Source organism: Pogona vitticeps, chromosome 1 (genome assembly GCF_051106095.1).
Source record: "Pogona vitticeps strain Pit_001003342236 chromosome 1, PviZW2.1, whole genome shotgun sequence".
NCBI classification, from domain to species: Eukaryota; Metazoa; Chordata; class Lepidosauria; order Squamata; family Agamidae; genus Pogona; species Pogona vitticeps.
In genome coordinates this window covers 36,242,599-36,255,980 of record NC_135783.1, presented here as the reverse complement: position 1 = coordinate 36,255,980, position 13,382 = coordinate 36,242,599, and the positions used below count along the sequence as shown (strand labels likewise).

Here is a 13,382-nt window from a genome sequence, read left to right as displayed (position 1 = left end):
AACCAGCGCCTTGAGATACAACCAAAAAACAGCAGGAACGGATTAATTGCTTTTCAGTGTATTCCTATGGGAAATGGAGCTTTGAGTCACAACCAACTTGAGTTACAACCATCATCTGGAATGAATTAAGTTCGCAACTCAAAGCACTACTGTAGTTATTAGGAACAGGCCAAAGCGGAGGTGTCTGATCTCAGTGGTTTAGACCAAATACTTGTCCTCCAGCCTCTACTGTGAACCTCACCAGGCCTGGAAATAGTTGGAAACTGTTTCTTTTATTTAAAAAACCAAATAGGAAGTGATATTAAATTAAAGCTTTAAATACATGATAAGCTTTTCCACAGCAGCTGACTGTATTTGACTGACTAAACCATTTTCAACCAAGTACAGTGGTGCCTCGCTTAACGGGCAGCCTGTTTAATGACAACTCCGCATAGCGATGAATTTTTTGCAATCACTTTTGCGATCGCATTGCAATGTTTTAGATAGGGAAAAATTGCTTTGCGATGATCGGTACCCTGTTTCCAAAATGGCCACCGGGTAAAAAAAATGGCCACCCGCTGTGTTTTCACCCGGATTCCTTGCTTAGCAGGCAGTGAAAATGGCTGCCGTATGGAGGATTTTCACTTAAAGGTGAGTTTTAAGCCCATAGGAACGCATTGAAGGGGTTTCAATGCATACCTATGGGCTTTTTAAAACTGCATAGCGACGAAATCGCTTTGCAGCAATTTTTGCTGCATGGATTATCATCGCTATGTGGGGCACCACTGTAATTAGCAACCCTACAGGACCATATATTACAAACTACTTTGAATTTTTAAAAAATTCAGCTTTCTTTCTGGAACAACTTTCTTAATACCGTTGCACAACTTGAATTATTCCTATACATAAACATTTTTATAGGACTTAGACTATGAAACACAACCCTTCCACGATAAAAACTACATACAATTCTGAAATTTTGAACATCAGGCTTAAAACTATGCAACTTTAGATAATGGTAGGAAGATTGGCTTCTCTGAGACTTTCTTGGGCTAGAAATTCATTGCTTCATTCTCTGGAAAATCCATGTTACATACCTCATGAGGTACCTGTGGAAAATAAAGACAATTTACATAATAGTATTCATGAAACAGTGACACAGAATTGATTCTGGTGACAGAGATTTGCAACTACAGTATAGTTTTACTGAGGCAATTCTTTTTTACTTGTCAGCAAGGATATTCTGTGTAAGGGGTCTCCAGCTTTTCGGGACTATACACCCAAATTCAGAAATCCAACAAACTGTTCAAGGTAGCATTTTAAAATGCATGTATGACAGGCAATGCCAGTCAACATGGCTGCCATGGAGTGTAGCTACACATACACAACTTGACCAAGGCAAAGGCTTGATGTGAGTTCTCAATACAAAACCTCTTTAAATAAGTATCAATCCATTCATTTTCCTTCTGCTAACACAGCCTAACTCCCACATTTCTCCCTCTGCCAGCCAACCCACCCTTCCTCTCTTTGAGAGAATATGTTCACCCAACTCACAATCCTTTTCTTTCTTGGCCATAAAACCCATACTTTAAAGCCCAAAATATTTTACTCTCCTGACCCCATGTCTCTTTCCTAGAATAAACACACCATGTTCCCTGTGTTTTGAAAGTGTTGCAAAGTGCAGCACTGGCCGAGACTCTAGTCACCCAACACTTTAATTTCCACAGAATGCCTCTAGGCCTACACGTGATTTTGCAAGGACAGGAGCAAAACAACACTGCAAGCACCAAATCTGAAACATAAGATTCCATCACACTGGGCTGACTTATGGTCCATCAACCCAAGTATGCCCAACACTGACTGGCAGCAACATGGCAGTTATGTACAGGATTTTTTTCTTAGCCTGCCTAAGAAACAATGATAGTTTGTGACTATGGGGCTGATTCATATAGGTATATCCATCATTTGTTGAATCTCCGATGAATGTGTGATCCATTTCTATTGACAATAGAGGATTGGAAGCTTCTATCTCTTGTGTCTATGAGCCACACATATATGTCATGTGAGAGATAAACATGCATCCCATGAAGTGGACATTTATTGCTTAAAAGGGCCCTCAAGTTTTATCAGAGAGCCACCCAGACTTGGGAAGAAATTTTATGGACTTATAATTTTGCAACCTGTTCATGACCAATGCATCACCATTTACCCCATAAGTGTAATGAGCATTTATTTCCTTTACAATGTGCCTTGGCTTGCAAAGAAGAAAACAAAAAGAGGCTTACCTCATAGATGGCAAAACCTATGGTATGCATATCCTCTCCCATCTTCCGTTGCTTCCTACGGTGTTTCTGAATCAGGCCAACCAGGAAGGTACAACCTTTCTCAGGATCATCTGGATCTTCATCTTCCTGCTCAAGTTTAATCAAATACTGTGGATTCATCCAAAATGTATCTGACAAAGGAGGAAATAACCAAATCTATCTTCAGCTTACACTGATTTAACTCAAAATGATTATCTAAGCCTTATATTTAAGTTTATGGCTTTAAAAAAAACAGCCCTTCAATTTTAGATTACAGTGTGCATCTTGTGGGTATATCTGGGTGTAGGTATGCAATGAGCTTGGGGATTTATTTATTTTTTTTTGTACAGATTGTGAATGCTTGTAGTTCTTGAATCCCCAGTAATGGTATAGTTATACATCTTATTAATTGTAAGCCAAGTTCTGGGACATCCCAAAATCAGTGGCCACAAGTGGGAGACGTGTGGTTCTAGGGGGCAAAATTCTCCTCAAAAACAAGTTCCTTGTATCCTGTTTTAGCGACAAAAACATTACAATTTTTAAGAAATCAGAAGTTTCATCAAAGAGACCCAGGTGGCTTTTAGAAGGTCTGAAAGAAGGGGGATGGAAAATGGCTTCCACAACCTCCAAGGCACTTCATGCTGTGCTAAAGGTCCCTCAACCAAGCGACAAAATTTTCCTTTGCAATTTCTGAACAGTTTTGTTTATATGCTGCTTTTTTGCGGCAGACTGTGCTCGAAACAGCTTACAATAAATAACTAAGTATCAAAATACTTCATAGTAGTTTATAAGATATTTAATTTTATTAAACAGAACTTCTTAGAGTTTTTTTTTTAAACTACAACTCATAGAATCTTGGGAAATTCCAGCTTGGAAATTTTGTTGTCCCCAAAATAAAATTACAAGAAGCAAGTGAACAAACAAACCTTCCAAAACCCCTTTGTTAAACCACTGCGAGCCAAAAAAAAAAAAAAAAAAAAAACCCTTCTAATTTACTGCTCATCACCAAGTCATCTTAGCAGGCCCAAATCATGATCTTAGAATCTTAGAACTGCCGAGCTGAAAAGGTCCCTATGGATCACTGAGTCCAGCCCTGGTCAAGGAAGCACAGTGGGGAATTGATCGGGCTGCACAGCCAGCTACCTAAACCATTGAGCCATCTCTTACTCTAACCACCACTACCACTTGCTCTTTACAATTGTTGTTCAGTTCTAGTTTGGAACACGCCGATGAAAAGCCATTTCTGCAAATGCAAGGTTAACAAATGTCTTACCGGGATAATTTCTGCATCCACCAGCGGTGGATCCTTTTCTCCAATTCCCATCCTTCAAATTCAGGCTCCACTTCTTGTACTTATCACTGCTCAGAGTGTCTGGAGTCAAGTTACAGATCTCAAGGCGAGAATAATGCTTCAGGAAATCAGTAAATGACATCCTATGGAGTAAGGTAATGGAAAGAAAAACTCTTGAGATGTTTCTTCCTACCAACTACTGTACTCTAATATGAATTAAACTCAAGGCCAAAATATCTCAGAAAGTGAAGACTGCCTTGCTACCCCCAAACCCAGTGGTCCCCAATCTTTTTAACACCAGTGACTGGTTTAGTTGAAGACCATTCTCCCAAAGACCAGGTGGTGGCAGCGTGCATTCAGGGTGCGTGTGTGAATCTGTGCGTGCATGCGTGGGGATTGTGTGCATCTGTGTGTGTGTGCAAGGGTGGGGGCATGTGTGCATCTGTGTATGTGTGCAGGGGGTGTGTGTACATCTGTGTGGGCGTGCAGAGGGGCATGCTGGTGTCTCTGTGGGTGGGTGGGGGTGTGCATGCATGGATGCGGGGGGCTGGTGGGTGTCTGTACGTGCATGCAGGGGGGACAGGTGTGTGTGTGTTCAGGGCGACAGGAGTGCGTGCGCATGCACATACACACATTCCTTCAGCCCTCAAAGATCTGTCTCCACGGTCCGATCCGTGGCCTGGGGGTGGGGTGGGGACCTCTGCCCCAATCTGCTGGGAAGCTAGACTCCACTCAATGCCGCAACATCAACATTCAGCAGCAACTTTGCTTAAAAATAAGCATTCCTCTTAAAAACAAAAGTTTGGAGAGAAAGCCAATCAGCAATTCCCATGAATGTTGGCTTAAAACACTGCTGCTTGTTTTCAATAAGTTTCTGCTGTTGTCCCTTCAAAATTTGGAAGCAATTTTTTTTGCTCATGTTGCGAACATGGATAGCACCAGTAAGGGGTACCTGGGGGATGGATCGAGCTGAAGACGGCTCCATGTGGTCTATATGCCGCATGTTGCCTATCCCTGAACACCTAAGAACAATCATGAGTCACAATGGCAGCAGGATGTCTTGGCTAGGTACACAATCAATTGAGAATTATGCCCCTAACAAGACAAAAAAGATTTTTAATTCTTAAATTGCAATCTTTTTCCTACAGAGCACTTTTAAACAAGGCACTAAAACTTAATCCTGGGCTCAGGAGAGTCTTGTGCTTTTTCACACTGGACCTTGGCCCAGACATCCATGTTAGTACTTGCTGGTCACATGCATGACAGTTTAAGAGGAGAAACAATAGTACAGCCCTCTTCAGTTGGTAGAACACCCTTACCAAAATTCACCATCTTCATGTTTCCTGGTTAGTCTGTCTCTCACTTCAGGATCAACATTATTCCAGCTTGGACAGCTACAAGTGTAAAGGAAAAATGTATGTGAGATTCCAATTTAGAGCAAAAAGGGTAACATTAGCGAAAGAGGCAGCCTTTGGAAAGAGCCAATAGGCAACCAATAGCCTTTGGAAAGAGCCCCTCTAACTAGGCTACAATACAACTGTGTTATGTGCCATCAAGTTACTTTCGACTTGTAGTGACCCTAAAAGAGTTTCCAAGGTAAGTGAGTTTTACCAGTATCTATGGAGTGGCTCCTGAGTCTTAGTCTGTCACACTATCCATTATCCTACACTAGGGAGAGAATATTATAACGTAAGTGATAGGACTGCATGCAAGGCTAACATGAGACCATATAGGCCAGAATTTAAATTGTTGTAAATAAATAAATAATAATAAATAAATAATAATCAAAGGAAAGCAGTGTGTGGGAGTATCATTCCTCTCATGCCAACTGGAACAGGTGTGATGATAATTAATACAGGAAAAGCTACATTTGTAAAGAGTGACAATCTGCTTAGTTGTAACAGGGACAGACTGACAACTGTTCCTCAAAGCACTAGAAAATACATCTATGCTTTAGATCATACAGTTACCAAGCTGACTTCAAAGAAGACAGGACAAAGGCTTCTGTTTAAGGTTTCCTAACACATCTGCATTGTGTTTTCAGAAAAATGTGCAGTTCTGGACTCCAGACTGAAACTTACTTATCATTCCATTTTCCAGTCCATTCTACTTGACCCCAGGGGTTTCGAATTCTGATCAACTTCTCCAATCTTCCTCGGCAATTGACCTAGTAGGTTTAGAGGGGGGGGAATCAAGTCAGTAACAGATAAAGTAGTCTGAGAATCAAGGAAGAAAATAGTTTGCTTTTAAACTCTTCACCTTCTGTTTAAAACATTGCATATCTATACAATAGGTTTATGTTGTAGTTGGGGCTGGTTTGTTTGAAAAGTATTTGCCATGGATGACCATGTTTTAACCAGATCAGTAATAGATTATATATCTCTCCCAAGACTTTTGTCCTGTTTTTGCCACAGTTACTTTTATTTACCTCCCGCAATGACTTCTGCAAATAAAGAGTTGGTTCTGAGCTTCTGAATACAGTAAACTGTAAATGAATCAGTGTAAGTGATTTGCACTGCAATCTATACATGGAATCTATACACTTGGAATACGTCTCCTTAAACTCAACAGGGATTACTTCTGAGCAGGCATTACAGGATGTCAGTGCTAGCCTCCCTTCACACTTCTCCACTCAGTGAGAGGGCAATTTGTTCCTAGTGGCATATTATACAATGTATGGCTTGAGTGGGTTAGGTCAGTAATGTGGCCTCCAGACATGTTGCCCTCCAGATGTTGTTGAACTCTACCCAGCATCTGTCAATCAATAACAGATGTTGATGGACAGCTATCTGTGAGATCTGCTTTGATTTGTATTTCTGCATTGAGCAAAGGATTGGACTTGACGGTCAATCATAAATACTCCATTGTTTATGATTCTATGATTCCCTAACCAACTGGCTGTACTGGCTGGATCTCAGGGAGGTTAAAATTCTTCACTATCTGGAGACCACACAGCTCCTGCCTCTTGATTTTATAAATAACCGCAAAAGTGGTTTGAAAAAGAAAAAGTGTTCAGGTTATTATGCTCTGTTGATGTTTTTTATTTATCTGATCAAAAAATCAAAAAAGAAGATGAGTGGGCAGGGATTACACAGAACATTGTGGTTTTCAATGCAGATGTTATATACAGTGTTTAACTTTTGTGCTTTATTTTTCTTTATGTTCTGTATTTGCTGCTAGCTAATAAGGGGGGGAAACTAACAAGTGAAAAAACTGGTATCCCTATGTACTGTGATGAACACTGTGTAACCCTAGCCCAGTAATTCTTCCACTCTCTCCCCACCCCTGCCCCACAGGGTTGTTTTGTTAGTAAACATGGAGGGAGGGGAACAAAACTGGTAAACAGCCTCAAGCTCATTGGACAAGGAACAGGATAAAGACACAATAAATAAGCAAGCACTTCAGTTTATCTTTAGATTTTATCCACCTAGGTCTGTCCTTCAGGAAAAACAGAACAGATATTGCTGGTAGGAAAGAAACCTTGTTCTTCTGTAGCATCATCCACACACTCTAAATTCTGCTCCAGAAAGTTGGAAAACCACACAGAGTAAATCTGGAGGGACAACAGGGCTCAAAGGGGAACAAAAAAAAAGGGGGTGCTGTATTGGGAGAAGTCTCTTTAAATGACACTGGATGTTGCTCTGTCTACCTCTAAGAAAGAGATAATTTCCCTTGCACCTTTTGTTAGTGACCTTGTTTATGTTAAAAGCAGCTATCTGGAAATATGTGCAACCATTTATCACACTTTAGGCTTACAGAAGAAATCCAGTGTGTAAACAGCAGTTGTACTGAATGAAATAAGCAGTGATTACTGAAAAAGACCCATTTGTAACTTATGCTTGTGGAAAGGTGATGACTAGAGGTGTTCTGATCTGTGTTTCGGGGCTACAAGAATTTATCCGGCAGCTAAACAAAAGCACGGTCCAAAAACAGAGATCAGTACACCTCTAATGATGATGTCACAGGCAGAGGGTAGTTAAAACTTCCTACTTCTGTTACATGGATTTTCTGGCTCTTGTGTAAAACTTTCATTGTGTGGAAGCCATAGGGGGTGCAGGATGGAGCAAGGAAGGATTAAGTCTTTATGGCTGTTGTCGGTTTTTCTGGGCTGTTTGGCCGTGTTCTGGATGTTTTCTTCCTTACATTTCGCCAGTCTCTGTGGCCGGCATCTTCAGAGGACAGGAGTTAGAACACAGACAGAGTTCTATCTCATGTCCTCTGAAGATGCCAGCCACAAAGACTGGTGAAACATTAGGAAGAAAACCTCCAGAACATGGCCAAAGAGCACAAAAACCCACAACAACTATCGGATCCCAGTTGTGAAAGCCTTCGAGAACAAATTAAGACTTTAATTTCCCCTGCAGGTAACATCATCCACCAACAGTTTTTTTTATATATAATTAAAGACTTGCTTCTTCCATCCTGCAACACTCACAGCTTTCATATGATGTCACAAAAGCCAAGGGACAGAAACAGGAAGCTTTTAATTATGAAAAATAATTTAATAATTTAAGCAAAAGCTACACAATAGTTGCATTGTCCTAGTGACCAAAAATACAATTTTAAAAAATGAAATAAAAATAGAGTGGCAGGGGTGTTGAGGGCCATCAAAACACACCAAAATTGCCCCACACCCTCTGTAGAACACAAGAGAAATTTTTGAGTTTTATTTCTTTAAAAATGTTTAAATATTTCCTGATGAGAATGGGTGGGGCATCCAAAAGTGCTGGGGCTACAATAGGTCTTGCAGGTGCATGTGGCCTATCCTTGCCTTAGAAATTGCTTCTTACTTGTATGAACATACCTGAGTGTACATGACCAAAGTCAGAGGCTCTCCTCTGGTTCACAAGTAAAAGCTAACTGGGTGATGGATACTAGGGTAGAGTCTTTTTGGTGGTGACCCCACTTCTCTTGAACTCCCTTTCCAAGGAGACACATACAGCCTCATCACTGAATCTGAACAAACAAAATTGTGCAGATATTTTAATCCTATCTTGTACTTGACTGAACAATGCCATATTTGAGGATTTTATTTAAAAAAACGATTTTAGGCAGTTCTAAAATCTTATTCTATGTGCTACATAGAAAAAAATATGTTGCAATAGTGTTTAGTTAGGGTTTTCTTGACCAAATCATTTCCTTTCAACCTGAGATTCCCTATGTGTAAAATGAAAGCAACAGCACAATCCCAAACTTGTTGATACATGCCTATTCAGAAGTAAGTCCCATGTTGCCCAGTGTGGCTTACTCCCAGGCAAATGGATATGGGATTGCAACCCAGGCGTGACCTAAGTCACTGGGCTGCTGTGAAGATGAGTTTTCACAAGAAGACTGCAGAGCCCATCCTGTGATCTCATAGGCAGTGACAAGTATTCATGCATCCCTCATAAAAGTCAGAGGCAGCCTTTGCTTTGTGGCCTGGAATAAAAGAGCTTCACGGGACATCCTTGAGACAGCATTCAGCTCTATTCTCCATTTAGCTCTCAGTCAAAACAACATGCTTTCTTCTGCTTGTTTACATTGGTAAACACTGAAGCCAAAACATTGGAGGCCAGCTACAATCAAACCTCTGTCAATTGCTCATTATCCTTCCCAGATCTGATGCAGTCTGCCAAGGATGCAGCTTTCTACAACATTTTTAATCAGAAGGGCTGGGATGTTTCTGGCATAATGACACTCTGAACTTCTACCACAGGTTTGCAAACTAAGCAGCAAGAGGTCTATGTTGATCAACATCCTCTCTTTTCTCTTTTTACATTCTACCATAGCCTTCATGCCACATATAAAACCTTTTCAAATATCTATCTTGTTTAGCAGACAATTGGGCTAACATAAACAGGTGACATGAACAGAGTATTGCAATATTTGGACAGATGCACCACTTTGCACAAGGATAAGAGGCGGCAGTGGCTTCATGTGCTCCTGGCTGACCCCTGTAACAGTCACTCAACAAATCTTGAAGTCTCCTAGAGAAAAGCCAGTATACCGTCTCAAACCTACAGTCTCAAAATCCACAATTTAAAGCCAGCCACACAGATCCTGTATAGAAATGCCAAACATTATTATTTTGGTTTGCAGTATCTCCCAGACTGCACAGTTGCTCACCTTGCAGACTATGGGTTTCTGTGAAGTGCAGAAAAAAAAGTAACATTTTTTTTTCATTTCTGATCCTTCATGAAACAAGCTGGTAGAGAAACCAGACTGGCTAAAGCACTGGCTCCCAATTTTGAGAAACACAGCAGTTCTTTGACTGCAGTTCCCAGAAGCTTTCACTACCAGATGTGCTGGCCAGGATTTCTGGGAGCTGCAGTCCTAGAACACCTGGGTTACCCATGGTTGGGAACCACCGGGCTAAAGGATCTTATAGATCTGGTGCGCTAAAGGCTTCAGAAAGTGGAGCTTCTCTCAAACCACATGTTCCTGAGTTCCTGATGTTATATAAATCTAGCTATAAATGATTTTTAATCAAATTGTGCTTTAATGTTACCATTTGATGACTTGCTCTTTTTAGTGTTAAAACTTTGTTATAAATTTTATTTGTACCTGGTTTTTAAAATCTTATTCTGAGCCACCTTGATGAAAAGGCAGGTTAAGGAAATGATGTGTGCCCTGTGACCATGTTGTTGAAACTGCTGAGTGAAGACTTATATAGGCAATACTTACAAGTAGTACTTGTGAAGCGCAGTGGCATAATAGTGTGAATGTGAGCCTCTGAAATATGACACTGAAAGGAGGATGTTTGGACACAGATATAGTTAAGTAAGAACTTCTTCATTCTAGGTGAGGATCTTGCCCTCATACTAACAGGAAATATTCTCAGGTAAAGGCAGAGGGCAGTCTATTTGGGCAGATTGGATTACAAATGTCTTTTTGGAAAAATTGGTCTGATTCCTTTTTGCATTTGTTTCAGTGTTTTGTGTTTGCTTTACAAATACTTTATTTATTTATTTATTTATTTATTTATTTATTTATTATTTATTCAATTTATATGCCGCCCACACTACCCAGAGGTCTCTGGGCGGCTTACAATAGCAAATCAGCTTGTATGCATAAACAAAAGTTAAGTCACTCTTAAAGAATAATATTTGGCATCTAATATAAATACATATAAACAATCTGTTTTAGTTTGCTGGCAGTTTTCCTGAAGTAAAATATCCTTGACATGTGATGTCCTGTTTCCTGACCTTAATGGGATTGAAGCCAGATATCTACAAAAAAAAACTATTGTATTACTTTTCAATGTATTTTTTTTTTGTTATTGTGGGCTACTGTAAACCACCCAGTGTTGCACTAACAGGGTGGTATATGCATCAAGCAAATAAAAATTTAACAAAATAATAGAAATCAAGTAAATAAATACTATTATAAATTAGATAGCAATGAACATCTCAATTGCTCTTCTAACACCTGTGCAAGGAATAAGATATATTTTGTAAAAGAGACATATGGTGCAGAAAAGTAGGGCTATATACTCATCTCAAACTAACTAAATGCTGCAGACACTGAAACACTTTCTGGTGTTCCAAGGGCCATTGTGTGTGTTGTGAGAACAGTGGATCTAGCACATTTCTATGGTGCAAGGTGACCATGTGCATTTCTTGCACTGTGAGAATAAAAGCAATAGGCAACTTTCCATATATTTTGGACTAGTGCTTTTGTAAGCTCTGACCATGCCACCTAGAGATGATGGGAAGCTCGGAACCAGAATATGTGGACGATCCCAGGCTCTCTACCCTTCATGTATGTTATAGGAATTGGCCTGTTGGGAGCTTGGACAACTCCATTTCCCCACCAGAATTGTGACATCTTCTTTTGTTATGCAATTCACTACAAAACACATGTTAACAATACATAGTAGGTTTCCTGTTTGGTTCACTGAATCACATAGGCCACTGGATTTTCAGTTTCACCTCCTATGATTGTTGGCCCTGCTGGCTGGGGCTTCTGGGAAGGAGGATCAAAAGTTAAGGACCATCTACATTGGTGGCCACAGCAGATATTTTTTACTATCTCAGGAGTTTTCATGCACTAAACAAAACAATAGGTTGTTATGAGTCTGCACAGCCATAAGAGGGCAGCGCACTCAAACATTTCACAAAAGGAGAGTAGAAACAGAGAAAATAATAGATCCTATCCTTAGGGTTCAGTATTTTCTAAGAAGGATATATTACCTCTTCTGCACCCGTTACCGAGTATGCATGTCCTTTGACCAGCTTCTGTGTTGTGACTGCCTCTGTCTCAGCAGCACTTGTGATCTGTAAATACAAAGAAATTCAGTAGCAATTACTCGGGGAAACTAGGAACACTGAAGTACGAACTGCAGTTGGATAAAATTATACCCAGACTATATGTAGCTGTAGTAGTTAATTAGGAGAAGGCAACTGACGGCTATTAGTCATGCTGGTGGTATATAATCTTCAAGATCAGAGGAAATATACCACTTCTTATCAGTTGCTGAGATCCACCAGTTGGAGGGTAGTGTAGCATTCGCTTCCTGCTTGTGGGCTTCCTAAAGACATCTAGATAGCCACTGTGGGAAACAGAATGTTGGCCTCAATAGCTTTTGGCATGATTCAGCATTCTCTCTCTCTCTCTCTCTCTCTCTCTCTCTCTCTCTGTGTGTGTGTGTGTAAGCATGCACAAACATTCCTTTAACAAAGAGTAAGATAAAAGTTGACCCTGTACTAGAAATGGTTTTATCTATTTTATCTTAGCAGCTCAGTAGTAAGAGCCTATTGTGTAAATGACAATTTTGGGGACCACTCATTCACAGGGTCACCATACATTGGAGGTGACTTAACGGCATGTAACGTGCATGAGTGAACTCCAAAATGTCCTATCATTCACAGCTATCCTTCATTTCCTTCAGTGAAAAGGAATAGGTAATGTGGGGCTACTTATCTAGAACACATTGTGATACGACCCTCAACAGATTTATGATTTTATATTTGTTGCTGTGTAAATTCCAAGGAGACAAAATTGAGATGTAGCGCAACTGAATCATGGGTTCAGACTGAATACATGATTCATATAGACTGAATTAGCATATCAGTATTCAGTGACATGGCAATAAAGTAGGTTAATTCTTCAGTGCATGAGGTTTTCTTGCAAGTCTGCTAACAAGAAGCCAAAAGGTAGACACCTCTAGGCAAATCTGCTGTAAAGAAATCAATCTGTATTCATTTTGCAACTACTCTTTGCCCTGGCTTCCACACTGTGATTTGGAAATGTTTGTATTGCACTGCAAAATAACAGCAGTTTTAAATAACTTGCCCCACCTTTCCTGAAAACAATAAATATAAAAAGAGGTTGCTTACCTGTAACTTTGGTTCTTTGAGAGGTCATCTGTGAATTCACACTAATGGGTTAATGTGAACCTGCGCAATACAGCCTTGGAATTTTCTGGAGCTCAAGCACATGGTGCCGGGACCTCCCACATGCTACCCATAGCCTCTCCCTTGCACCGAGTACCTCAGTTCTGTGGAACTGTCTGCCACTGCTCAGCATGCAACAAGGCACACGTGACAGATAACGGGGTGGGAAGTGTGAATTCACGGATGACCACCCAAAGAATCAGAATTACAGGTAAGTAACCTCTTTTTCTTCTTTGTGGTCTCTGTAAATGCACACTAATGGGTGACTAGCAAGCTGACTTACCGGGTGGAGGGACGTCATGAGAGCACAGATGCCAGCACAGCATGGCCCACAGCAGCCTCCACCTTGGCCCGGACATCCAAGTGATAGTGAGCCGCAAAGGTGGACAGCATGGCCCACGTAGCTGCTTTACAGATGTCTGCCAGGTCAACTCC

The 13,382-nt window shown here is 40.5% G+C and overlaps 1 protein-coding gene across 2 annotated transcripts in view; it reads right to left on the bottom strand.

Moving 5' to 3' along the window:
* Positions 1 to 13,382, bottom strand: part of LOC110075406 (calpain-2 catalytic subunit) — a 71,261-nt gene that overhangs the window by 28,445 nt on the left and 29,434 nt on the right. The window contains exons 6-11 of one of the 2 annotated variants that reach the window (XM_020786653.3): positions 11,745 to 11,828; positions 5,655 to 5,740; positions 4,893 to 4,967; positions 3,556 to 3,716; positions 2,265 to 2,434; positions 1,077 to 1,088 (exon numbers count right to left, since the gene is read on the bottom strand). In XM_020786653.3, coding sequence (XP_020642312.3) covers positions 1,077 to 1,088; positions 2,265 to 2,434; positions 3,556 to 3,716; positions 4,893 to 4,967; positions 5,655 to 5,740; positions 11,745 to 11,828 — 588 coding nt within the window. The remainder of the gene's footprint in view (positions 1 to 1,076; positions 1,089 to 2,264; positions 2,435 to 3,555; positions 3,717 to 4,892; positions 4,968 to 5,654; positions 5,741 to 11,744; positions 11,829 to 13,382) is intronic. The other variant, XM_078382990.1, reaches the window with a different exon arrangement.